Source organism: Archocentrus centrarchus, chromosome 13 (genome assembly GCF_007364275.1).
Source record: "Archocentrus centrarchus isolate MPI-CPG fArcCen1 chromosome 13, fArcCen1, whole genome shotgun sequence".
NCBI classification, from domain to species: domain Eukaryota; kingdom Metazoa; phylum Chordata; class Actinopteri; order Cichliformes; family Cichlidae; genus Archocentrus; species Archocentrus centrarchus.
The window spans coordinates 11,293,683-11,321,669 of record NC_044358.1 but is presented as its reverse complement, the minus strand read 5'-3'; the positions used below and the strand labels follow the sequence as shown (position 1 = coordinate 11,321,669).

The 27,987-nt window shown below is 41.2% G+C and overlaps 2 protein-coding genes across 2 annotated transcripts; both read right to left on the bottom strand.

The window, feature by feature from the left end:
• LOC115790539 (cytochrome P450 2G1-like) lies at positions 1 to 11,439 on the bottom strand. Its single transcript, XM_030744336.1, is given in 9 exon segments — positions 1 to 466; positions 596 to 737; positions 850 to 1,037; positions 1,225 to 1,366; positions 1,556 to 1,732; positions 1,923 to 2,083; positions 7,827 to 7,976; positions 10,925 to 11,087; positions 11,231 to 11,439. Coding segments are annotated over 9 exon segments (1,494 nt in total). The 5' UTR covers positions 11,420 to 11,439; the 3' UTR covers positions 1 to 284.
• A 9,859-nt stretch (positions 11,440 to 21,298) lies between these two features.
• LOC115790527 (cytochrome P450 2F3-like) lies at positions 21,299 to 26,885 on the bottom strand. Its single transcript, XM_030744323.1, has 9 exons — positions 26,561 to 26,885; positions 26,237 to 26,399; positions 25,960 to 26,109; positions 23,551 to 23,711; positions 23,181 to 23,357; positions 22,727 to 22,868; positions 22,415 to 22,602; positions 22,173 to 22,314; positions 21,299 to 22,055 (listed from the first exon to the last, which is right to left on the bottom strand). Exons 1-9 carry the CDS (start codon positions 26,729 to 26,731, stop codon positions 21,874 to 21,876), a joined length of 1,476 nt encoding a protein of 491 aa, XP_030600183.1. The 5' UTR covers positions 26,732 to 26,885; the 3' UTR covers positions 21,299 to 21,873.
• Positions 26,886 to 27,987: the final 1,102 nt, after the last annotated feature.

Sequence of the window (27,987 nt, the reverse complement as noted above, 5' to 3'; positions counted from 1 at the left end):
TTTATTTAAAAAAAATTCAAAGAGTTACATATTTGTTCTTCAGGAAAACAACTTGAAAAATTAACACAACAGAAACAAAAACTGTTTATATAAAATAGAGCTAACAAAGACAAAAAGGCAGCCTTACAGGCAGCTCACAATCAGGATTTAAGGTCTTCCATTCTGCACCAGCAATCATTAATTGTACATTGAATCAACCACATTAACGCAACACAGCGTGTTGTAGAGATCCTCGTTAGTCACAGCGATTCAAAGTGACGTCAGACTGGATGAAGCGTGTCCTCTTAGCGTGCCGTGGCGATGATCTGGTAACTTCGAGGCAAATTGGCAAAGCTGCTGAACTCTGGAATCAGGTTTATGCTGTCAGGACCTTCAGCACAGGAAAAGGTGAATTTCTGCAGCAGCGAGACCAAAATGATAAAAAGCTCCATACGAGCCAGAGCCTCACCAACACAGGCCCTCTTCCCTGTAAAGAGACAGTCACTCAGCACGCTATGATAAAACACAATTACTTATTAACACAATGCATGACACAAAATCGTGTCAATGCGCACGATAACTGGTGATTTATGAACTGTGTCAGGACTGCGTTTACCTGCAGCGAATGGCATGAATGCAGGATTTTTCTTAAAGTTGCCGTTATGGTCCAGGAAGTGCTGGGGATTGAAGGAATTGGGGGTGGCCCATTGCTTTTCCTCTTTCAGCACAGAGTGCAAAAAGGGAAGGATCACAGTGTCCTGCTCAGAACAAATCTCCTGTTAGTCTAATATTGTGCAATCCATTCAATATTTCCTGATTTAACCCTCAGTAGTCTTTCTGACACGTATGATATCTTAGAAGTGGGGATACCTTTGGGATCGTATAACCCCTGAAGGATATGTCACTCAGTGCGTAGTGAGGGAGGCTGAAGGGGACAATGTCAAGAAAACGCTGCACCTCATGGATGACAGCATCTGAAAAGGGGAGGGACTTCCTGTCCTCCATGCTGGGATATCGGCCTTTTCCGATCACAGTGTCGATCTCTTGCTGCATTTTCTCTGGAGAAGGGAGAGCCAAAAACTATCATTACCACTCTGATCTGTTTTCTGCTAAGCTGCAGGTCCACCATCAGCCTTATTCCTATTCATAATGTATTTATGGCTTTTAAAGCAAGATGATTATCCCTTGTGTGTGTGTGTGTGTGTGTGTGTGTGTGTGTGTGTGTGTGTGTGTGTGTGTACCTACCCTGTATGCTGGGGTATTAGATCAGCACGTTGAGAGCATATCTCAGGGTGGAGCTGGTGGTCTCTGTTCCAGCGAAAAACAGGTTTATTACTGTAGAGACCAAGTTTTCATAGCTGAACTCACTTGCAGGAAGGTCCTTTTCCTAAGAGGACAAAGTGGGAATGTTACTGTAAGAATTACAACAGAGCCTAAATGTAAAATACTGAATACATTTTCAGGTATCAGTTTATTTATCCAAATATAGTTTGGGTAAATAAACTCTTTTATTCTGGGAGTAACATATATTTATGTTTAAATGTTTAAAGCAGCTGATCCTCAAACACTTCCCAACCTGATTCATTCTGATGAGGAAGCAGTCGATGTAGTCTCGGGGGGAGCTGGGGTCCAATGTCTCTTTGTGCTCCTGGATTTTGGTCTTGATAAACTCTCTGGCCTCATTTATCTGGGCGAAAACGGTGTGGTGGTAGCCGGGAAGACGCTCCACGAGCCAGGGAAAGATGTTGTACATCTGCAGGAGGGAAGCACACAACACACTTTGGCTTTGTCTGTTTGGAGGTAATAATGCAGAACTATGCAATCAGTATGTTTGTGTTGTCTTTTCCTATATGTTAAATTTGTTAAATGCTCTCTTAATATATAAACACAACATATGAAAACCCATTTATATTCAGCCTCTGACTTTCTGACTATCCACGGACCTGGCCAGCAGGACTGCTGTTGAAGCGTACAGTATCAGATATGATGCCCAGGAGGCGCAGGAACTGCTTGTCTTCATAACTGAAGTGTTCCCCAAACACCAGGCAGCAGACCACATTTGACACGGAGCTGCTCAACAAAAACGTGGGGTCGAAGGGCGTACCTGCAGGAAAGACAAAGACAGTTGGACATACATGACAAAGCTGCAAATTAAAAAGACCATTTTATCAAATGTACAAACATTTTGGACAATGACGTTCAAACTTTGCTCGAGTTTGAACATTTTCAGTTTCAAAGCTGTCTCATTATTTCTATATTAAATCTTTATTCAAACAGACCCAACAGATCATTTCGATCATAGTTTCTTTAAGAAGAAAGACTTCAGAACAAGAAAAAGGTTCTAACTGATCGTGACGTGAAGATTCAGCAGGAAGTCATCCATCTGCGTTCCTGGACTTTTGGGCTGCTATTCTTTTCTCTCTGTCATCATCAGTCCGGTTCAGTGATTTTATTTCCCACTGTCTGCGAGGCAATCAGTCTCTGCTCCTCAGTCCTTTCCTGTCTTCCTGCCTTTCAGAGCCCCCCCCCCCAGCCACGTCCTCCCCATCTCCATTTCATCCTGGTTGCTCATCCAAGTGTCCGCCTGCTTCATCATTACCGCCAGCATCTACAGTCACAGGTCTTATGCTACTTCTTGCCATTGTTGAATTTCCATATAATACCTCATTATATTTCAGTGCTGACCATCAAGCCAAATTCATGAGTATTTGTAAGACACAGAGTGTGTGTGTGTGTGTGTGTGTGTGTGTGTGTGTGTGTGTGTGTGTGTGTGTGTCATTTAAAGCACTAATAGCAGGATGGTCAGGCAGAGGTGGAGAATACCATGCACCAGCATGTCCTAATAGCACGTCCTATGTACCCCACGGTGAAGGGCTAAAACAAAGAGTCAGACAAACACACACCTACAGCCAGCTCAGAATGAACAAAGCATGAGTGTTAGTTTATAAATCATTAAACTAAAGTATTGCTTGACATGGATAAATTGAGCCTTTCCAGGTGCAACCATCGTGTCCCAGTGAATCAAGGTTGTGAACGAAGCTTTAGCACGTTTGCACACACAGCTTGAGAGACTCAAGCAGCGACTGAGGGCCCTACAAAGCAACATGAGATATTGTGCAGTAGTACTTTATTACATTCAATTCAATTCAATTCAATTTTATTTATATAGCGCCAAATCACAACAAACTGTCGCCTCAAGGCGCTTTGTATTGTGGGTAAAGACCCTACAATAATACAGAGAAAACCCAACAGTCAAAACGACCCCCTATGAGCAAGCACTTGGCGACAGTGGAAAGGAAAAACTCCCTTTTAACAGGAAGAAACCTCCAGCAGAACCAGGCTCAGGGAGGGGCAGTCATCTGCCGCGACCGGTTGGGCTGAGGGAAGAGAACTGTGGAAGAGAGCCAGAGATTAATATCAATTAATGATTAAATGCAGAGTGGAGTATAAACAAAGTAAATAAGGTGAATGAGAAACAGTGCATTATGTGAACCCCCCCAGCAGACTAGGCCTATAGCAGCATAACTAAGGGATGGTTCAGGGTCACCTGATCCAGCCCTAACTATAAGCTTTATCATAAAGGAAAGTTTTAAGCCTAATCTTAAAAATAGAGAGGGTGTCTGTCTCCCGAATCCAAGCTGGAAGCTGGTTCCACAGAAGAGGGGCCTGAAAGCTGAAAGCTCTGCCTCCCATTCTACTCTTAAGTATCCTAGGAACCACAAGTAAGCCAGCAGTCTGAGAGCGAAGTGCTCTGTTGGGGTGATATGGTACTATGAGGTCTTTGAGATAAGATGGTGCCTGATTATTCAAGACCTTGTATGTGAGGAGAAGAATTTTAAATTCTATTCTAGATTTAACAGGGAGCCAATGAAGAGAAGCCAATATGGGAGAAATATGCTCTCTCTTTCTAGTCCCTGTCAGTACTCTAGCTGCAGCATTTTGGATCAGCTGAAGGCTTTTCAGAAAGCTTTTAGGACAGCCTGATAATAATGAATTACAATAATCCAGCCTAGAAGTAATAAATGCATGAATGAGCTTTTCAGCATCACTCTGAGAAAGGATGTTTCTAATTTTAGAAATATTGCGCAAATGCAAAAAAGCGGTCCTACATATTTGTTTAATATGTGCATTGAAGGACATATCCTGGTCAAAAATGACTCCAAGATTTCTCACAGTGTTACTGGAGGCCAAAGTAATGCCATCCAGAGTAAGTATCTGGTTAGACACCGTGTTTCTAAGATTTGTGGGGCCGAGAACAAGAATTTCAGTTTTATCTGAATTTAGAAGCAGGAAATTAGAGGTCATCCAGGCCTTAATATCTTTAAGACATTCCTGCAGTTTAACTAATTGATGTGTGTCATCTGGCTTCATTGATAGGTAAAGCTGAGTATCATCTGCATAACAATGAAAATTGATGCAGTGCTTTCTAATAATACTGCCTAAGGGAAGCATGTATAATGTAAATAAAATTGGTCCTAGCACAGAACCCTGTGGAACTCCATAATTAACCTTACTGTCTGAAGAAGACTCCCCATTTACATGAACAAATTGGAGTCTATGAGATAAATATGATTCAAACCACTGCAGTGCAGTACCTTTAATACCTATAGCAAGCTCTAATCTCTGTAATAAAATGTTATGGTCAACAGTATCAAAAGCTGCACTGAGGTCCAACAGGACAAGAACAGAGATGAGTCCACTGTCAGAGGCTCTAAGAAGATCATTTGTAACCTTCACTAATGCTGTTTCTGTACTGTGATGAATTCTGAAACCTGACTGAAACTCTTCAAATAAACCGTTCCTCTGCAGATGATCAGTTAGCTGTTTTACAACTACTCTTTCAAGAATCTTTGAGAGAAAAGGAAGGTTGGAGATTGGCCTATAATTAGCTAAGACAGCTGGGTCAAGTGATGGCTTTTTAAGCAGAGGTTTAATTACAGCCACCTTGAAGGTCTGTGGTACATAGCCAACTAATAAAGACTGATTGATCATTTTTAAGATTGAAGCATCAATAATTGGAAAGACTTCTTTGAACAGTCTAGTAGGAATGGGATCTAACAAACATGTTGCTGGTTTGGAGGAAGTAACTATTGAAGTTAACTCTGAAAGATCAACTGGAGCAAAAGAGTCTAAACAAATACCAGCAGTGCTGAAAGCAGCCGAACATGAAGAATAATCTTTGAGATGGTTATGAATAATTTTTTCTCGAATGTCTAAAATTTTATTTGTAAAGAAATCCATGAAGTCACTACTAGTTAACGTGAAAGGAATACTCGGCTCTACAGAGCTCTGACTCTTTGTCAGCCTGGCTACAGTGCTGAAAACAAACCTGGGGTTGTTCTTATTTTCTTCAATTAATGATGAATAGTAAGATGTCCTAGCTTTACGGAGGGCTTTTTTATAGAGCAACAAACTCTTTTTCCAGGCTAAATGAGCATCTTCTAATTTAGTGAGACGCCATTCCCTCTCCAGCTTTCGGGTTATCTGCTTTAAGCTGTGCGTTTGTGAATTATACCACGGAGTCAGGCACTTCTGATTTGAAGCTTTCCTTTTCAGAGGAGCCACAGTATCCAAAGTTATACGCAGTGAGGATGTAAAACTATTGACGAGATAATCAACCTCACTGGGAGCAGAGTTTAGGTAGCTGCTCTGCACTGTGTTGGCACATGGCACTGAAGAGCATAACAATGAAGGAATTAGATCCTTAAACTTAGTTACAGCACTTTCGGAAAGACTTCTACTGTAATTAAACTTATTCCCCACTGCTGTGTAATCCATTAAAGTAAATGTAAATGTTACTAAGAAATGATCAGACAGGAGGGGGCTTTCAGGGAATACTGTTAAGTCTTCAGTTTCTATGCCATATGTTAGGACAAGATCCAGAGTATGATTAAAGTGGTGGGTGGGCTCCTTTACATTTTGAGAGAAGCCAATTGAATCTAACAATAGATTAAATGCAGTGTTGAGGCTGTCATTCTCAGCATCTACATGGATGTTGAAATCACCCACTATAATTATTTTATCTGAACTGAGCACTAAATCAGATAAAAAGTCTGAGAAATCAGACAGAAACTCTGAGTAAGGACCAGGTGGACGATAGATAATAACAAATAAAACATGTTTTTGATTTTCCCAATTAGGATGGACAAGACTAAGAGTCAGGCTTTCAAAAGAATGAAAACTTTGTCTGGGTCTCTGATTAATTAATAAGCTGGAATTGAAGATTGCAGCTAATCCTCCTCCTCGACCTGTACTTCGAGCATTCTGACAGTTACTGTGACTCGGGGGTGTTGATTCATTTAAACTAACATATTCATCCTGCTGTAACCAGGTTTCTGTAAGGCAGAATAAATCAATACGTTGATCAATTATTAAATCATTTACTAATAGGGACTTGGAAGAGAGAGACCTAATGTTTAACAATCCACATTTAATTGTTTTATTCTTTGGTGCAGTTGATGAAGCTGTATTATTTATTGTTTTTGAATTTTTATGCTTAAATAGTTTTTTGCTGATTTTAGCTTTGGTTTTTGGTGGTCTGGGAGCAGGCACCGACTCTATGGGGATGGGGTTTTGGGGGGATGGCAGGAGGAGAGAAGCTGCAGAGAGGCGTGTAAGACTGCAACTCTGCTTCCTGGTCTCAACCCTGGGTAGTCAGTTTTTAGGAGGGTTAATAAATTTGGCCAGATTTCTAGAAATGAGAGCTGCTCCATCCAAAGTGGGATGGATGCCGTCTCTCCTAACAAGACCAGGTTTTCCCCAGAAACTTTGCCAATTATCTATGAAGCCCACGTCGTTTTTTGGACACCACTCAGACAGCCAGCGATTCAAGGAGAACATGCGGCTAAACATGTCGCTCCTGGTCTGATTGGGGAGGGGCCCAGAGAAAACTACAGAGTCCGACATCGTTCTTGCAAAGTTACACACCGAGTCAATATTAATTTTAGTGACCTCCGATTGGCGTAACCGGGTGTCATTACTGCCGACGTGAATAACGATCTTACCAAATCTACGATTAGCCTTAGCCAGCAGTTTCAAATTTCCATGAATGTCGCCTGCTCTGGCCCCTGGAAGACATTTGACTATGGTCGCCGGTGTCTCTAGCTTCACGTTTCTCAAAACAGAGTCACCAATAACCAGAGTTTGTTCCTCGGCGGGTGTGTCGCCGAGTGGAGAAAAACGGTTAGAGACGTGAATAGGTTGGTGGTGTACCCGGGGCTTCTGCTTAGGACTACGCTTCCTCCTCACCGTCACCCAGCTGGCCTGTTTTCCCTGCTGCTCGGGATCTGCTGGGGGGGAGCTAACGGCGGCTAAGCTACCATGGTCCGCACCCGCTACAGGGGCCTGGCTAGATGTAGGATTTTCCAGGGTGCGGAGCCGAGTCTCCAGTTCAGAAAGCCTGGCCCCCAGAGCTACAAACAGACTACATTTATTACAAGTACCGTTACTGCTAAAGGAGGCCGAGGAGTAACTAAGCATGTGACACCCAGAGCAGGAAAGTGCAGGAGAGACAGGAGAAGAAGCCATGCTGGTAGTGAGTCGGCTAAGGGCTAAGCTACTAGCTAAGCTAAGCTAGCGAATTTCTAAAAACAAATAAAGTGAGTAATGTGAATACAGGTGATTCAGCAAAGAGTATGCTATTTAAAGTAGGTGAAGATTACACTAAAATATGTTATTATCCAGATAAATCTAGTTATACAGATATAACAGCTAACAGACAGCAAAACACTGTGCTCCGAAACAGGAACAGGAAGTGATACAATACCGCAGTGAGAGCCTGTGTGAAATACCCTGTGTGAAATCCACCCTGTGTGAAATACACGCCCACACAACAGCTGCAAACACACCTTTGAATGTATGGATCTGAGCCCTCATGTTTCCGCTCACTTCTTGGATCCATTCTTCCATCCCCTTGCGTCCCATCCCAAAGTCTCTGAGGGTTGTCAGCGTGAAACGTCGCAGCTGACGCCAACGCTCCCCATTACTGATGCCTAAACCTGACAAATAGAATAGAATAGAATCGAATGCCTTTATTGTCATTATACAGGATGTACAATGAGATTGGAGGCCCACTCCTGTTCAGTGTCATGCAAAATACAGCCAAACTTTCTAAAATATAAAATAGAACTTCTAAAAATATACAGAAAATAAAATGTATAAAAATATATAGATTCTAAAAAATAAAATAAGTATATACATATAATAATGAAGATAGTGAGTGTTGCACTAAATGGTAAATAGACTAGTTCTTATATAGCGCTTTTCTACTCAGTATGAGCACTCAAAGCGCTTATACAACCTGTTTACATTCACCCATGCACTCCCATTCATACAAGCACTTCCATTTTTACGAAGCTAAGTGCTTTTAATTAACTAACATTCACACGCATACATACTCCGACAGAACGGTCGGAGAGTAACGTGGGGTTAAGTATCTTGCCCAAGGATACATTGGCATGTAGCCTAGAGTAGCCAGGATTCGAACCGCTGACCTTCCGATCAGTAGGTGACCTGCTCTACCTACTGAGCTACAGCCACCCCGAGCCACTAGTGAATGAATACTGGATATTACACAATATAGGAGTGATAGACATTGTTCAGTATGAATAATATAATATTGCACAGTTACAGTGGGTGAGTGTGTGAGTTCAGGGTGGTGATTGCTCTGGTGAAGAAACTGTTCCTGAGTCTGTTTGTTCTGGCTTTGATGCTCCTGTAGCTCCTGCCAGAGGGCAGCAGGTCAAACAGGTTAATGACCTGTTGGGCACGGGGATGACTGTGGCTGTTCTTGGGGGGGGGGGGGGGTGCTCCACTGCTTGGGCCAGGGAGAGGGTGAAAATCCTGGTGAGAATCAGGGTGAGCTGGTGGGCACACGCTCTGATCACCTTGCCAGGAACTCCGTCTGGTCCAGCAGCCGTCCTGGGGTTCACTGCCAAGAGCACGCGCCGTACCTGGACAGTGAGTGGGGTGCAGCCTAGTGGGTCGCAACATTTATGATAAATTTGTGGTCACTTAAAGTTTGTCCCAAGTTTTTGTCATTTTTATAAAAAAAAAAAAAAAAAAGCAATAAAATCATGAAACTCCATGATTAGTTACATTCCTGAGAGTTTTTGGGGGTTTTTTCCTCTTTAGGTAAAAACGTCCCCAGGGTTCACAAAGAGAGTCCCTGCAGCAAGAACAGTTCTGCACTTTAAAGCTGCTGCTGTCGGGTCACAACATGGTGACAATTTTAACAAACGTGTAAAAAACACACATATTTTTATCAACGTCACATACTGCAGCTTTAAGTGACATTAAGTTCTCATCTTATTCAGCTCGTTAGTGCACACACAAACAGATCAGGTGCTACTGTCCTGTGGTAGATCATACAGTGTATCATTTAATAGGTTAATTGTGCAATAACTTGTGCACAAGTTCAGTTTCATTGCACTTTGTTATATATTTGCATGTAATGTAGCCTTATTTAACAGCACTTTATATGCAACAATATTTCGCAATAAAGTCTTCATTGCTTTTAAAAAAGTATTTAATTTTATGTATGGCTAATTGCTTTCTCGATCACCCCTTTACAAAAAATAAAAAATAACATGTGAGTCAGGGCCACGTTGGTCATGGTCCTGAGAAGCCGTGGCGGGGGTTCCTTATTTTCACCTGTGACGGGTGGCAGCCCTCGGGAAAACCCGGATGTTTTTACTGACAGTCACATGCAGCCTGGTGGCTGCACGCTAGCGCGGGGGGTCTGCGGGTTAAGCCAGGTCTCTGTGATGATCATTACACAACAGTCACTAACATAGCGAATTCCAGCCAGCTGAAACTCTAGGTTGTCCGTTTTATGTACCATGGATCAGGCGTTGGACAGATACAGGCTCGGCAGGGCGGGCCTGTGTGGTTGGCGTTAGCTTCAGCGTAAGGCCGGACATGCAGCCCCGATATGTCTGTGTAGATTCTCAGTTATCCAGGTCATAATAGTCTCTGGAGCTTGAAAAAGGCGACTGGACTTCTTTTTGTTTCTTGAAGACGTTTCACCTCTCATCCGAAAGGCTTCTTCAGTTCTCAACCAAAAGGTGGAGAGACCCAGGTATTTAAACCCCTGTGGGCGTAGTCCCCTGGAGGTGGTTATGACCCTCTATTGATCATGTGTGTGAACACATGTGCCCAGGTGTGAAGGGGGCGTGGGTCATATTTAATCAGTGGTTTCAGTTGAAACCAATTTAGGACTCCGCTCCATTGTTTCCTGTGGCCTATTGAGGTCACTGGAACAAAGGTGTGAATGGGGGTTGAGACGTCTGGGAAGGGAGCTCAGGACAGCACTGTAAGCGGGGTAAAGTTGGTGACGTAATCCACCTCCTCTGTTCAATGATGGTTGTTCACAGTGGACATAGATGGCTTCTTTCACTCCTCTTTCAAACCATCTGTTTTCCCTGTCCAAAATGTGAACATTGGCATCCTCAAAAGAGTGCCCTTTTTCCTTCAGATGCAGATGTACTGCTGAATCTTGTCCTGTCGAGGTGGCTCTTCTATGTTGTGCCATTCGTTTGTGAAGAGGCTGTTTGGCCCCGATACTGCTTCCTCTCCCTCCGCCGCGGGCGGCGCCTTCCAGACCCGATAACAATCCACGGAGCACCCGGCGGTCTCGCTATGTCGTCTGGGATGTTACGATTGCATTGAAAATCGCTCGATGCTGATATCTTGTGCCAGTAGTCAATGTCCACAAGATCCTGGCGTGTGTAGCAGTTGTTCGCGGAGACAAACGCACAAAAACTGACAAATAGGAAACACAAAAAAAGAGCACCGAACGGAAGTGCGTCTGTGCCACAAATAAAACGTCAAAACTTTAACACAAACTAGCGTTAGAAAAGGGTTTGTTTTCGTGCGGTCATGCCAAAGAAGTCATAAAATCTCTTATGTGCTGGAAAGTTGACAGATCTGAAGTGTCTTGTGTTACCGTAGCCCTGGGTAGCTTTGAACAGAAACGGCACGGGCATCCTGCCGGTGAAGTCATCAGCCTGATCCACCAGGGCCTGCTTCACAGCATCGAATCCCACCAGCACTACTGTCCGCTGCCAGCCCAGGTGCAGGGTCATTACAGGACCATAGGTTTCACTGAACTGAAACAGACACCATTTGTTAAATAGTCAGCTGCAGTTACAATTCAAATGCAACAGCTGAGCTCTTAAGTTACAGAACTTGCTGCTAAAAATGTGAAAAAATTTTTTTTTAAAAAGCTAAACAAATTTGTTTCCAAACTCGCCTTAAGGATGCTTTTAAAAGGTACATTTTTGTCTATTTGTGGCAGGTTTCCTAGCAGAGGAAATGGAGTGGGACCTGGAGGCAGGCGATGCTTCCTTCCTTTGACCCTAAACAGCCAGAGCAGAGCTAAGATCAGCCCTGCTAAGATCACTGTTGCACAAAAATCCATAATGCTGTATGAGCTTCGCATTCTTGTCCGCTTTTATACTTTGGTTATCTCTGTGACTGGCTCCTGTCCTTAGTTAATAGTTAACAGGGAGTTGGGAGGAGCACTGCAGTGGGACACACATAACCAGTGTGCTGTTGTGATCCTGCTGAGCATTGCCAAAAAAACTGTTGCGACATCAAGATCAAAAATGTAAACCAGCAGCTCGTAGCTCTCGCGCAAGCTTTAACTGGTTTTTACAAATTCAGTAAAGCGGCTGAGTTCATGTCATTAACTTCTGGAAGCTCAGCTTGCTGAAATGTATTTACTGTACTGCATGGATTCCTGTGACAGAACAATAGAAACTGCTGCACCCTGAACATAAAAAGCAAATTACTATTAATGTGTTGTTGGTGTTTCATGTTTATTCAAATGATAATTTTTGATAATGTTTATGCAACATCATCAAACCAGTTTGACAAGCTCAGCATGAATCTGTCGTCCATAAAGTAGGCATGGCGAATTCAGAAATTTCCTAGATTTTAAAAAAAGGACAAAAGTGGAATAAAGTGTTCTTAAGCTTCTTAAATACAGTCAGCAATCATACAGACATGCTTGCAGATGCAGAGAGTGGGTGAGGGAGGCTGAGAGGAAGAGACTGCTGCACAGTCTGCTGCACTGCACCACAATGATGCCAAGCTTCTTTAAGTTAATCATTTATTCTGACCTTTTAGCAGTTTTTCTCCCTTATTTAGTTCAACCTTTGCTCTAAATTAAAATAACTTAAAACACTGGGAATCAGTGACGGCTGTGTCATTGGCATTCTGAATAGATGCCCACGCTGATGACAACACTTTCCTTTGATGCTCCTAATTAGCTCATGTTGTTAAAGTGTCAAACTGTCCTGACCATCTCTGAGAGTGCTCGCAATGCTGTCCTACTGAAATTAGACACAGGAGACAATATCATTGTAGTTTGTACTGTCACACATTCAGCCAATAGAAATACGTTCTAAAGTTGGTAAGTAGAAAATATTTAAGCATCTTTCCAGCTGTTCAGTCTCTTCTACATCAGTGTACAGATATTATACAGATAAATGTGGGCAATAATGTCAATTAGACAAACAAAATATAATCCAAACCCTGTGAACAAGGACAACAATCTTCCATGATCACAGACTAAAAGACATCGCTCATTTGGCAGTCTCTACTGCTCTCTGCTGGATTCAAGAATTAACCCACCAACTGCTCTGACTCCTGTTTTCACACTTACATGCTATCTGAAATAGCACAAGTATATAAATATATGATATAAAACAGGATCTGTTTCTAACACAAATACACTCTTATATCATTGCACTGAAAACATTAACACTGTAACTGCTTGGCTGTAATACCAAGGTAGCACGCATGGTATGCTACTCACTGCTTAATTAACCAGGGCAATAAAACAATGCCTAAACCAGTAACATCTGTGAGGACAGTCTGCAGGACCTCTGCAGTTACTGCCTGGGCTCGGAAAGTTGTCTCTGGGGCTTGCTACAAGGCGTGAACCTCCCTCCCAGCAGCTACCAAAGTGGAGGAAACTTGATGGGCTGAAACAGAATCTCCCCAGGAGGAAGATGTGCCTGCAGGTCAGGCTACAGGGCATTCAAAACTTCCTTTAGGTTTCTCTCCCCACATCTGAAGTTAATACCTTGATAAGAAAGCAACTGAACTGGGTTTCCTCTGTGACTCATCAGCATGCCATAAGAAAGGACACTGTGGTCCACCGTGGCAGAGGTCCAGTGGAACTGCTCCAATAGTGATGCATTTAACTGTGAGTACTGATTGCTTCTCATTTCTACGACACACTTTAAAAGTAAAAGGACCAAAACAGTCTACACCTGTGGAATAAAATGGAGGCTGGTGAAGACAGTCTCATAAGTGTCGTAGGTGGAGCATAGAACACGTGGAGGCAAATGGTAACTGAAAGCAAGCCGTTTATTAACATACCAGCGACAGCAGTAATAGAGTAGACTGGGAAACACCAGGGTGAGGAAACACGAACGCAGACAATCTGATAAAGGACAAGTGAAGACTGAGACAATAAAGGAAACAGCTGTGGAGACACCTTTGGTTACCCAGGGTGGAATTAGTCCTCTAACTTAGGACTAACTCACACGGAAGCTTGTCTCTACATTATCCTAGTCCTGTGTGCTGACTCTCTGCATGCAAACACAAATTAATTAAAAATTATGCACAAATATTTGTGGTTCTAAATATCCATTTCCTTACCCACGTATCCAGTTCAGGGTCAGTGGTGCTGGAGCGCGTCCAGCTGTCACAGGACAAAAGGCACACAAAACTTTGATGAAGTCGTCTGAAGGTGTTCTATCAAAATCCTGGTTTGGTATTAAATATAATGCCTCAAGATGCTTCATTTCACCAAAAGAAGACAAAATCTAGGAATCCAGCTGTGTTAATATTGTGCTCATTTTTTGGAGCAAAACATCACACAGTGTTAATCCTGTCTTACCAAAGACAACACCAGAAAGCATAACAACCATAATGGTTTAAATATATTTTATTGAAAGTGGAAATTGTAATAACATTGTTGAAAATGCTGGGATTGTTCGTATAATCAATAAAACCGTTAAACGCTGTCCTGCTTTATCATAAAAAATCCCAACTACCATCAACATTAGTTAATATTTAGAACACAAAACTTGGTTTTTGATTGATTTTTGCAAACTAGTCTGCATGTCCTGGACTCTGGGTTTAGAGTTTTGTATTTGTTGCAGATAGCAGATATTTTCTGTTTGGCTTCTTTATGATTACATTCTCAGGCTGTCTTAGTTTTAGATTTATTACCTTTTGCAATTAAGTTTTTGCTTGCAGTTTATATTTAATTTATTTAATTATTTTATTTCTTTGAGTATCAGTTTGTTCTGTATCTGGTCAAGTCTCCATCTTTGTGTCTCAGTAACGAGTTCCACCTGTGTTAAAAGCTTTACTGAACATACAAACAACCAAACCAAAGCAGATATTTATCAAAATTCACAGCATGACAGTAACACAGGTTGAGGAGATATAATGTACATTTATATACATGATGAAAAAAAAAAGAAGCTCAACTTGCATAAAGCAATAACAAAGTAAAAAGGGTCAGAGCAAACAGTCATAATAAATCAAAGTAATGAGAATAATATATCAGTTAATTCTGTCATGAAATAACAAGAGACAAGAAATAACAAATACTGCTATAGTGGAGCTGGTCAGGTGCCAGAACTAAAATACAAACACTAAGGAGCAGAAGACACACAGCGTGGTTCACAATGACACCACAAAGGACTAGGGAAAAGCACAAACTATATACACAGGGGATAATGAGGGAACAGGCAACAGGTGTGGAGCACAGCTGTGGGAAATCATAACAGGTGGGAACAGGAAGTAAAACTAAACAACGCTAGAGACAAGGACTGTCAAAGTAAAACAGGAAACAATGGAGTCCTGAGACAGAGATGCAGATGTGACACAACACTGGGAATAAAACTTAATACAAAACACACGAGGCACGAGACATGACACAGAGGGACAAACCTGACACTGGACCACAGAACAAAGGGAAACATGAATTCAATATAAATAACTATAACTAATAACAGGTTGGTCAGTCTGGTCTTACGCTCTCGAGTGACTGCTCTATCTACCAGTAGTTGGTGTTTTGCTCCTCCATGTGTTCCTGCCAATTCCTTTCTGAGCCCCGCTCATGTATTGAGCCATGTGCCTGCTCATCTTAGCAGCTGTGATGCCTGACAGGAGTTTCCATGTTGTACTGATGGAACTGGTCCCTTTTGGGGATCCTCTGGGATCAGGACCATCCGGCCTTCGGTCAGCCATTCTGGGGCTGTCTTCACCTTTAGCAGCTGGTTCATTTGTGCTGCCAGGCGCTCATGGAGTGCAGTTAGCTTCTTTAGCCAGTAGGTGTGAATCATGTCAGTCCTGTCATGTCTGTCCTGGATGTCTGCCACTGTGATGGTTACTGGAGTCTGTTCAGGGAGGGTGCTGTGGTCTGCTCTTAGATCCACTAGCCACTGAGCATTGGTGCTGTGTAACACACCTTTCTCCCATATGCTCTTCCATTATTGCTCCATCTCCAGCCTTGGTGGGGGTGCTATTCTCATATTGTTCCCCTCCACTGAGAGTACACCTTGGATAGCCTTTTAGTTGTCTGCTCCAATTTGAAGTCTTCAAGAATATGTAGGTTACATTTTAGGGGTCTCCATGTTCATTTTTGGGTGCAAATTAAAACCCAGTTAAAACCATAGTTACCAGCAAATCAGCGGGTTGAGCAGGTTCCGATGCAGGCTGTTTATTAGACACCTCAGCTGCACACAAATAGTTAAAAAGACACCGACGGTAGCGTAGTGAAGACTGAGACACACACAGAGTAACAGAAAAGAAGAAAGAACCTGTTGACCGTGCCCCGGTCCTCGTCACTCCCTCTGACCGAGGAGAGGAGATTAAGTATGAGTCCGAATAAAATCAAACTGTCCAAATGATCCATGGCAAAGAGCAAGCTCTGCTGCATGAAGTTCTAGTACTTAGAAATATACAAACACAAAAGCAAAAGACAAAAAAGCAAGAAGCCCTCCTGGGAGGTTGTGCCTTAGTAGTTGCTGGAAAAACGGACTACATGGACAAAGACTATCGCTACATCTTCTCTTCTCCTTCCTTTCTTCTTCTAAGCCTGGTATTTATACTCTTCGTCTTCCTTTGTCTAAGATTTTGTGCTGAGTCTGCACTTTTGGAGACATAATCCTCCGCCATATTCGGCATAAACATCACGGAGCGTACACTAGCCAAACACTGGAGAGAGTTTAGGGCCAAATTTGCCTAAGGGCTGGATGTGAGGACAGATTTACACTTTTCTGGTGTCCTCAAGATGAACCAGATGAGGGCATTCTAACAAACTGCTGAGCGAGGCATGAATTTGAATTAGGCAAGAAGTTCATCACTGGGCCACAGCAGACAGTCCAATACAGGTGGCAGCAACTCTGTGAGTGGGGTAAGAGTGCCTGCTTGGCTACAGCAGGCAGCTGCGTAAAGGTCGCAGACGCCTCGAGTCCTCCTACTACTTTTAGACACACAGTATACATTTTATTTCAGTGTAAAAAGCAGTTTAGTTGCAAATAAACAGAAGTAGGAATAATAACTTTAAATATCAGCACTGGGGTGATAAAAATATTCCAACAAATATAGTGCCTAACCCGACTGGGAAAAATTTAGATTTCAGAGGAGCGGGTTTATCCACTTATTGTAAATTCTTGGCATGTACTAAAGGTTGAATTTCAAACAAAATTCTTCACATGGTAAAATATGACAAAGGTCATTCATAAAATGTGATAGTGCCCACACACCTTTGGAAAACAGACTCTCCATATATAGTTATTTTCTATTAATAAGAACATATCTATTGTTCCATACTGGTGTATTACTTGGTGTGAAATTGTGTTTATAAAACGATTTCTAGTAGAGAAGAACCTGTTAATGTTTGATAGGTAACCTATTACCTATTACCTATCAGTCACAGCATAATAAAAAGTCTATCCTCCAAAGGTTTCAAATATTAAATCAGGAATGATGAACCAAAATGACTGTTTATTATTGAAAAAAATTACTTTAACCATTTCAACTTTAAGACCCCATTCATGACACCAAAATCAATCATGTCATATGTTCATTCCTAATATAATGACGTTTATTTTTCCTCACAAAATTGAAATTAAACAGGTTATGGTGTTCTTTTGTGTTTTCTTTCTAAATGACTAAACTAAGATTAAACTCATTCTTTTCTCCAGCTCTGACTCTAACAAAGGCACCCTGAGCTGTTTGAGCAGGTCCTCCAGTTTGAATCAGATGAGTTAAAGCAGCGACTTATTTCCCAGAGCAGATCACATCCATCCCTCCATCCCTCCATCCATCCATCCATCCATCCATCCCTCCATCCATCCATCCATCCATCCATCCATCCATCCATCCATCCAGATCACTTCCATACTGTTTTTTTCTTTCTACCAACTAATTATTGTATGGTTTTAACTTTACAATATAAAACACCTTGAGATGATGTTTGTTGTGATTTGGCACTATATAAATAAAATTACATTGAATTATATTTCCAAAAATGTATAGTAGCTATTCTAATCTCATATTTAATAAATTCCCATTTGTTAATGTCATCCTCTATTGAATCATCAGTTTCAACATCCTGAATAATTTCTCTAATCATATTGCAGTATTTATCATTATCCAATACATATGTATTAATATTCAATTTTTGCCATTTTTGCTGGTGACTCTGAGTTTTGTGTGAGAATTATGAATAGCGAGTTTTTGCTTTGTATATAGAAAATTGTAAATACTTACCCGCTGTATATATTGAGCACAGCAGCAGTGAAGCAGGAGTGAGAAACCATTTTTCTTGTTTATTGGTTAGGAGCGTAGGTTAGAGAATTGTCTTTTATTTGGTTAGGATGGGAAACATTACAGTCTGTTTTTGTTTTGGGAATGCTGACATCCAAAGCAAATAACCCCCCCCCCCCCCCCCCCCCCCCCCCCAGTTATTCTTTGTTGCTGGCCTTTGGGGCTGGATGGGATGGGGACTCGCCCCTCACGTTACGTTTAGGTTACTCCTAGGTCAGGGACGCTAACCATTATAAGGAACAGATGATCAGTTTTAATTACTGCTGTTCACCAGTGTCCATTTCTGTCAGTGCTCTGTGTCGCAACTTCTCCAAGATAATTGTTAAAACTCTTCCAGATCAATCTGAGCCATTGCTGAAGAGAATCTTGTTGCCCTACTGGTTGCTTTCAGAAGAAAGAGTTTCTTGCAGAAATACACAGTGAGAATTTTGCCCTTTACAAAATAAAATAAAATAAAATAGTGTTTTTTTAAACAATGTGTTTCAAGCCTCTAACATTCAACAAATCAAAAGAAATGTTATTATTTAAAATTTTTAAATAGAAAATGTATTGAAAACAAGAAATGGCTGGAAAAAATGATATATTTAAAAAAAACAAACAAATAGAAACAATCAGTAGATCGTTGAATTTCTGCATAGAGTAACACTGTTATACGTTCCATCACACGTTTTCTTTCTCTCTTTTTTAAAGCCTGTCATGTCTGGCAGATTTTGCGAGCAGAATTGTGATCCATCTCACATTTGCACCTTTCAAAAGAAACAAATGTTCATCCATCAGCTCCAATCCGGTGACCTTCAGTATACCCAGAATGACCACAGCAATAAGCCACTTTCCAGCTCTCTCAGTCTTGTCTTCGTGAGATTTTGATGTCTTGCTCTGTGCAGAAAGTGGAATCTTTGCTTTTTTTCCCCAAACGTCTTTTTTCACCTGAGCAATGAGAACGATGACATGACTGTGCTTTCTTCTCACTCTGTGCACAACATCTGCTGCATCCTCCAGCTTTGGCTCCACGTCCGGGACAATGTGCCTGAGAACTTGGATGACTTGTGTCCCTGTTTTTTCTTCCATGCCTTTAACCACCTCATTCTGTCTCTTGTTCCTTAAGCCTCATCCTAATGTCAACATTGTCTTTACTTTCACTGTGTTTCTCTTATTCTTTACCTTTGCCTTTGTGCTCTTTCACCTCTTCTGAGTTGAACTTGAAAGCCTTTGCTAGCGATCATGGCACTACTTTGCACCACTTGTTTCAGTTCAGCTAGCTTCCCATCCACCTTTTCCACCTTTACATGTGTAATACTCTGATGTACACTATCAACTTTCTGCTCAAACATTAAAATTGCTTTCATAATGTCTTTGAGAGATATATCATCACTCTCACCACTCTCAGTTGACTTGGCCTTCTTTTCCAAAGTTGTCTTCTTCAGAGATGCAGGTGCTGGATTGTCTCCACACGGTCTCATATTTATTGTAGTAACTTCCATTGCACAGTCGCGGTCTGTATCTTTGTCACTTCCTTTTCTGTCAACACAAAATGGAGTTTCTTGTTTCTTTCTGGACTCAACCTTAAGTCTATGTGGTTTTATGATGCTTGAGGTAGCCATTTTGGTGGTTTTGGTAAAAATGTATAATTATCCTAAAGTAAATTCTGGGACTTTTATGTGTAAGCTCCAAACAGTGCGTCATCACGTCCGCTGTCCACTAGCCGCCATTTCTGCAGGTCATGCACCTCTCGACTTTTGTAACCTGGCATGTTGTGCTGCTGCTGGGTCGAAGACATGACTCCACAATCGTGTCAGTTTTTAACTGTTGTTTTAATTATATATCAATACAGAAGCCCAGTTATTCACATATGACACAGAGGGAGATACTGTAACAGTTTGAAAACATGAGACTTTGTGGAAAAACTTTGGAAAAGAAAACTTGGCGATTTCTTTGCTTTTGGTTTCAACTTCTTCCCCTCCTGTAATAGTGCTGATGTGGAGGTATTATCTGAGTGGTGACACCTTTCAGGAATAAGGAGAATACTGCAGCAACTACATGGGCCATAATGGTGAGCATAAATGGACGTGACTGTATGATGACGTTACAGAGAGTGCACGAAGCGACCAGTGCGGCGGGTATACTGGCAGTTTCAAGAGTGGTCTCTCTGACTCCGCTGCCAGCCTCCACCTCAACCTCCAGAGAGGCCCGCTTCCAGGCTGGGCTCCTGAACTGCTCCATTGCTGCGGCCAACCCACAGAGCTCCTTCGTCTGCTACTGACCTCTTGGCCAGTTTTCAGAGCTGCACCGTCTTTGTTACTCCAATGGCTCCATGGCCAGGCCGACTATCTGAGTGATCCTTCCTGTTTGTTTGGTTCCTAGCTCTCAGTTAGTTTAAACGTATCTCAGAATAAATGAATTTTTAATTTGCTTTTTTGTTGTTGTTTTGTTTATTTTTGTTACATTGCAAGTGTGATTGTACTTGTAGGTTCAAATGTCATTTACTTGCCTTTGTATAGCACTTTTCATCATGCCCTAAAACAATGATTTTTGCTTAATTTTACTGCCACCGGTGGATCTAAAATCCATCTGAATAGATTAGAAGTGTCTCAGTGTAGAAAGTTGTGTATAAACTGTACAAAAGCACAAGATGTTAAAACATTTTGATATTGTTGTGTATTTTCTGTCACTTTAGGAAAAGTCACAATATTTTAGGCCAAGAAATAAGTAAGTATGTGTATATATGTGTGTGTATATATAAGTATATATATTTGTTTGTGTATATATGTGTGTGTGTGGGTGTACATACACACATGCACACTTTATCTTTATTTTATTTATTAGTTTCTTGTAGTCTTATTTGTACTCTGCACTACACTGTATCACTGCTGCTGTTCCTCCAAATCTAATCCAAGCCTATAGCAACGTACTTGTTCGAATGAGCATCTGTCTATTGCCCGATTTCCATTAGTATCTACTCAGCGCGGGTCGACTCGACTCGACTTGCCACTTGCCACTGCTCGCCACGGTTTTGTTTTGTTTCCATTGCAATTGAGGACTGCCTCGATGAGGGTGGAGTCGATATAGCAGTGCAGGCAGTAGTCTCTTGATGTAATTTGTATTTGGCTCAAAACACAACACAACAATGGATGAGATAGAGGCAAGCTAACACAGCTAATGCCAGTTTAATATCATCATCATACAATGTTTAAATGGATGAAGGTTATCATTGTTAAGTATAACCCTATACTGCCGAACATGTCATAATCGACTCAATGTATTTCAAAAGTGCCGCTGTTCACGTACCTCCAGCAACAATTACCGTAATAACCCTATGTTGGTTGTGAAGTGCAGTTTCTCAGCTTTCAGAAACCGTTTGAATTTTTCTGATAGGAAAAACAGTTGAGTAATTACAGTAATTCAGATTTCCTTTGATCAGCCGCCTCAGCTCTCGGTGTTAACCAGCTGTTCAGGGCTATTAGGGGCAGTATAGGGTTATGATATGCTGTGTGTGCGTGTCAGATGGCTCTCATGTTGCAGAACTACCACTGCAAACTGTCGGTCTGGGCATTCAACCTGTGCTTTGCGTGCCACCATTTTCTTTGTTGTCGGGTTTTAAAAATGGCACAGTTGACTCTGGTGAAGGAGTTGCTCTCATGACTCAACTAGTGACGACACTCCCTGGCCAATCAGTGGCATGCTGTCCTTCCGTGCCACGTTTTCGGGTCGCTTGGAACCCTGGCTGAATAAGTACTAAAAAGTATCTGGTACCTGGTACCAGGTACTAATGGAAACACCTTCAAACCGCGCTGAGTCGAGTCAAGTATTATTTATTTATTAGTTATTGATGTCAAAAGGGTCAAATTTGACCTACACGGTATGTGAAGCTTAAGGTTAGTAGAGATACTTGTTGCATAGAGAAAACAGTTCAATGCAGGAAACAAGAACTCATTAAACAAACAAACAAAAAAAAAAAATACGTGACTCAAAATTAGCATCTATTGTTTGGCATCAGTGAGATACTCGCAAACTAACTGTATCAGAGCATCTCTTTCAGCGTGGTGTGGCCATGATAGGGTACCTACGAGGCACATTAACAAAACTGCTGAACGCTGGAATGAGGTTTATACTGTCCGGGCCTTCAGCACAGGAAAAAGTGAAATCCTGCAGCAGTGAAACTATGAAGATAAAAAGCTCCATACGAGCCAGCGATTCACCAACACAGGCCCTCTTCCCTGTAAAAAGACACAATCACAATTGCTCGTCACTGTAAAGATTAAGATATTTAGCACAAAAAAACATCAACATGCACAATAACTGGTGATTTATCAACTGTGTCAGACTCTGTTTACCTGCAGAGAATGGCACGAATGCAGGATTTTTCTTAAAGTTGCCGTTTTTGTCCAGGAAGTGCTGGGGATTGAAAGACCTGGGCGTGGCCCATTGCTTTTCCTCTTTCAGCACAGAGTGCAACAAGGGAATAATCACAGTGTCCTGTTCAGAACAAATTCATTGGTACTGTTTTTAACATCATTCCCTGACATGATGCACAAAAGAAGTTGTAATACATATGATATCTTGGAAGTGAGAATACCTTTGGGATCGTATAACCCCTGAAGGATATGTCATTCAGTGCGTAGTGAGGGAGGCTGAAGGGGACAATGTCTAGAAAACGCTGCACCTCATGGATGACAGCATCTGAAAAGGGGAGGGACTTCCTGTCCTCCATGTTGGGACATCGCTCTTTTCCAATCACAGTGTCGATCTCTTGCTGCATTTTCTCTGGACAAAGGAGAGCAAAAACTATCATTACCACTCTGATCTGTTTTCTGCTAAGCTGCAGCATCATATTTATTCCTAACCATAATGTATTTAAAGCAAATTCAGTCTTGATTTATAAACCTACCCTGTATGTCGGGGTATTTGATCAGCACGTTGAGAGCATATCTTAGGGTTGAGCTGGTGGTCTGTGTTCCAGCCAGAAATATAGTCATTACTGTAGAGACCAAGTTATCATAGTGGAACTCAGTTGTGGGAAGGTCCTTTTCCTGAGACAAACAAAATGGCAAAAGTAATGCAAGCTGTAATTTTCCTTTACTTTGAGCTGTAAATTGTACAGCTTCAGGTGTCCCATTGAGCCGCGCCATTTTTACTTTGAGCAGCATGTGACAAATATTAACTTTGTTCAAATTTGTTTTTATTAAGAATATCAAATGTCCTCAAATGACATAATAATGGAAGCAATATCCAAATCAGGAATACAGTTAGCACTTAATATTGATTTGGTACATTAATAAACACAGTAGTGTTAAGAAATGGTTTTCAGTTTCCTTCCACAAGTTATCCTTACGTTTACCAACCTGATTGATTCGGATGAGGAAGGAGTCGATGTAGTCTCGTGGGATCCTGGGATCCAGTGTGTCTTTGTGTTCTTGGATCTTCTTCTTGATGAACTGTCTCACCTCTTCATACTCTTCAAAAACTTTGTGGTGGGGACTTGGAAGATGGTCCATGAGACGTGGAAAGAGGTTGTACATCTGTTGGAAAGAAGCATAGCGTCATACAGCTTTGTTACACGGCAATGATAATTCCTCCAATACGATTTGGGACAACTGTGGAATATACTCCTAAAATGTCTTAAAGATGTACAATGTATGAAAAACAAAATAAAACGTATTTGTATTTAATGCTCCATTCCCCTCTGACTGTCTGGCTCCCACTTTCAGTTACCTGACCCACAGGGCTGCTGTTAAGTTTTCCTATATGAGAAAGAATGGTAAGGAGGCGCAAGAACTGCTTGTCTTCATAGCTGAACCGCTGACCAAAAACCAGGCAGCAGATCACATTGGACACAGTGCAGCTCAATAAGAATGAAGGGTCAAATGGTGTACCTGGAAGAAAAGGGGAATCATCTGTCAAATTTACAAAGGATTTCGATTTAGTCATGACATTCCCAAACTTCAGTCTTTCCCACAAGCTTCCATTTAGTCTGCTGTTATCAAACTATTAAACTATTAAAAGTTAGGTCCTGCAAGTCAGTGCTTTAAAATGATCTTTTTGTGCAGAAACTTAGCGTATGTCTGTTGACACAATGTTTTGCAAAATACCTTTTTTCTGACATCAGACTTCAACAGGGGAGGCCAGTTCAGCACAGTAAATGTTCCATTCACTGTAATAGCTGATTAACTGGCCTGGATATTTTTCCCAAGACAGACCAACTTCAAAGCACTTCCTCAGAAACCTGTAGACGCCTCAGTTGTTTATGACTGAATATCTGTGGAGCACTTCTTATTTTCCACTATTGTTTTAATGTCTGTAATTTTCATAGGATTTATATTTTGTTGTAGGATGATGTGTCAGTGACTGTAACACTGCTCCTGTCTTTCTTAAGGGTATCCTCAAGGCAGACAGTTTGTACACTTGGGACACCTGGAGCTGTAGAATTGTGTGCAGTGATGTTGGGATGTGATCACTTGGGGTGAGAGGCAGGGTTATTATAGTTAACGAAAACGAACGAAATAACGAAAACTGAAATTGAAAAAATATTGTCGTTAACTGAAATAAATAAAAACTATAATTAAAAGGAAAAAACGATAACTAATTAAAACTGAATTGTGAGTTTACAAAACTAACTAAAACTAACTGAAATTATCGATAAACTGACTTTCATTTACTTGTTTGTTTTTTTTCTTTTTTAAGCCTTGTGGATTGATATGAAATCATTTTTTCCCCTCTCCGAGTTTAAGCTGGGAGCGCCACAGGACAACTGTGTGAGTGCGCATGTGCGTGCGCTCACCGCGCTGTAATGGCTGCGGTCTGCCGAGAAAGCGGCAGAGTCCCGTATGGAGGCTCTTTGAGTACAAGAGCACAGATAGAATCGAAAGTCTTGTTGTGGATGATGAAAAATGTGCGGAACATTTCTCAGTCAGGAAAAACCAGCAACATCAAAGTCCACCTCAAACTGTTGCGTCCTTGTGCGTTTCCGGCTACTTTATCAGTGAGAGAATAACAATCAGGAATAATAATCAAAGCATCAATATAAGGACTCACAACTGTCAGCAAATTCCTGGTAGGAGACTGCTGAAACTGTCAGGATGGACGTGAAGGAATGAAGAAAGTGAAAAAAAACAGGGACAAATATGTTTGCAGCCAAAAAACTGAGCACAAAGAGCGAAGACCAAAAAAGAAGTCCCAGCCTGCGCCGCATATAAAACACCTGCACACGACCACAAGGTAATTAACACACACAATCCAGCTACACAAGCGTAAATGTGGACATGAGGTCGGACACTTCCGTAGGTTGTGTACAAAGACCCTGCAAGTTTAATTAGCAGCATCTAACCAAGCTAGCTCCAAAAGAGAAGCAGCATCAGGTGGTGAGAACATCAGGATGCAGCTGGATTTGACCTTTGACTCCTTCAAAGAGTTTGTTTTTGTCAAACACCACATGTAGGTGTTGTTAATCTGCTGCACTGATGCTGAACTTTATTGTGGAGTTTATTGTAGAATTTATTGAGTTTGGGAGTTCATGTTTTTCTTTGTTTCTCCCTGTTGATGTTCATGTGTGTCCTTAATGTTACACACATTTAGCACGTAGTGCTTCTGTCTGTGAACAGCTGGTTGTTGAATATATTTCTTTAAACGGTATCTTTTGTGAAGTTTTCATTACACAATAGTCACTTTTGCGCCTTGAGTCTTGCACCTGATTAGGTATGAAAATACTAAAACTAATACTGAAACTAACTAAAACTAAGCATGAAACCAAAAATAAAAACTAATAAAAACGAGAAAAACCGCTCTGAAAACTAATTAAAACTAACTGAATTAGAGAAAAAAAAGTAAAAACTAACTAAAACTAAACTATAATGTAAAATCCAAAACTATTATAACCCTGGTGAGAGGTAAATTAAATGGTACCCCACACAGTGCTGCAACCCCTAGCTGTCCTCCCTATTCTTAAACCTGTTATTTAGCAGAACCAGTAGATGCTTTTGTCTTCATTTATCTGCATTTTGTTTTTATAGTTTATAAATAAAGGTATATAGGCTGTGCAGAGCAAACTTAGCTTGAAATATGCACAGGAGTCCCTTTTTCACATGAGCATCACGTGAAATGCCCACACAACAGCTGAAAACACACCTTTTAATGTATGCATGTGAGCCCTCAAATGTTTGCTTTCTTCTTGGATCCATTCTTCCATCCCCTTGCGTCCCATCCCAAAGTCTCTTAGGGTGGTCAGTGTAAAACGTCGCAGCAGGCGCCAGCGCTCCCCATTACTGCTCCCTATACCTGAAAGGTTAACCGTTTACCAAAGTCACGGAAGAGAAGCCACGCTGAGCCATGCAAGAATTAAAGCACTAGAAAAAAATCGCTTATGCCTTGACAAAGACAAGAGATCTGTAGGGTCTTGTGTTACCATAATTCTTGTTAGGGTTGTGCAGAAATGGAATTGGCGCTCTGCCTGTGAATTCATCTGTCTGGTCCACCAAGGCTTCTTTCACTGTATCATATCCTAGCAGAACTATTGTCCGCTGCCAGCCCAGGTATACTGTCATCACTGGCCCATAGGTTTCACTGAGCTAAAGAGATACAATTTCTAAGGTCTGTGCAAATGCCAACATGCTGCTAAAGTTAAATTCATTGTGTTTGAAGGAAGTGCTATGCTCCTCAGATTACAAGATAAATTACTGTACAACTTTAAAATGAACACAAATAATTCAAAATAAAAGTGTAAACTTACCTTAACAAAGCTTTTAAAAGGTGCAGTTTTGTCTATCTGGAGAAGGTTTCCTATGAGAGGAAGTGCAGTGGGTCCGGGAGGTAAACGCCCGGTCCTTTTGTTTTTTACATGAAACATCCACAACAGAGCTAAGATTAAACCTGCCAAGACTGCAGTTGCAGAAAATTCCATACTGCCCTATATATATTTTGTTATCTTAATCCTTATTATGGTGCTTATGGTTTGTCAAGAAATGGTTTCAAATTCAGGACTTAAAGGCGAGAAAACTAGCTAGCTCAGAAAGTACATCAGTCCAGACTCTAAACACTGACATGAAGTGCACAAAGTCAATAGGCAAACACTCTGGCAAAGACTGAAGGGACAGCAAGCGCTCATAATCTCTGTAATAGGTCACTGTGTGCTACATAGTTAAACATTCTTCTTAGTTAACCTTCAGTTTATTATGTTTTTCACAGGAAAACTTCTTTCACTTGATTTGGTTTTATGGACAACAACATGAAATATGTTTCCTGTTTTTCCTGAAGGTTGATGTTTAAAACAGTCAGGAATCACTTCGTGTTGCTCTGTTCTTCCAAACATTAACCTTTGTACACCGGTTTTGCTCATGTTTTGCTTTCATTGCAAAACCATGGGCAAGGGTTGTGAGGAATCTGAAGAAGAAAGTACCTGATGCCTGTGAAGCAGGAGAAGATAATAAGATGTCGGCAAAGCAATTTAACCTGTTTTCTTAGGAGATAGCAGATGTGAGGGTCAGGTTTGGGTGTTGAAGATCCAGAAAACTTGCAGGATTGCTGGAAAGGCAAATCAAACAGGCTCAGTGCTTTTGCACGGTGTCCTTAAGTAAGATTTTTCAGATGCTTATCAGACTGTGCCATAGAGGCAGCTGCCAAATGCTGTGCACAGAATTCCCACTAACACTAACCCCATTATAAGCTGTTTTAAAACAAAAATACTTCCAAAGTAGAACAAAAAGAAAGTTTTCACTGAACCCCATGATTCAATAACTTGCAGAACCTCTTTTAATAGCAATAACTTGAAGTCTCTCACCATTTTGTGAGAAACCGATAAACACATTAAGTCAGTTCATTGAAATTTTAGGGCATTTTATTACGCACAGCTCTCTTAAGGTCAGCATTTCAATTGGGCTGAGGTCTGGACGCTGACTGGGCCATTGCAACACCTTAATTATTTATTTATTTATTTTTGAGCCATTCTGTTGTAGATTTGCTCAATATATGCAGTTTATATTGTGGAGAGGACTGATTTATTAGTTAAAGATGACAGCGCACCAGTGATGTCAGTAACACGTAACTTAGCAACGCATTACTCTAATCTGACTACTTTTTCTCAGTAACGAGTAATCTATCGCCTTACTATTTCCAGTCCAGGAATCAGATTCAAGTTACTTATCCAAGTCACTGTGCATG

Bases quoted from the DNA above. Each gene is read 5' to 3' on its own strand.
- LOC115790527 (XM_030744323.1), bottom strand. From the start codon at position 26,731: ATGGAATTTTCTGCAACTGCAGTCTTGGCAGGTTTAATCTTAGCTCTG. The intron at 23,358-23,550 runs GTAACTGAAAGT...TCTTTCCAACAG, and splicing joins ACAGCAGCCCTGTGGGTCAG to ATGTACAACCTCTTTCCACG. The intron at 22,315-22,414 runs GTATTCTCACTT...TGTTCTGAACAG, and splicing joins GGGGTTATACGATCCCAAAG to GACACTGTGATTATTCCCTT.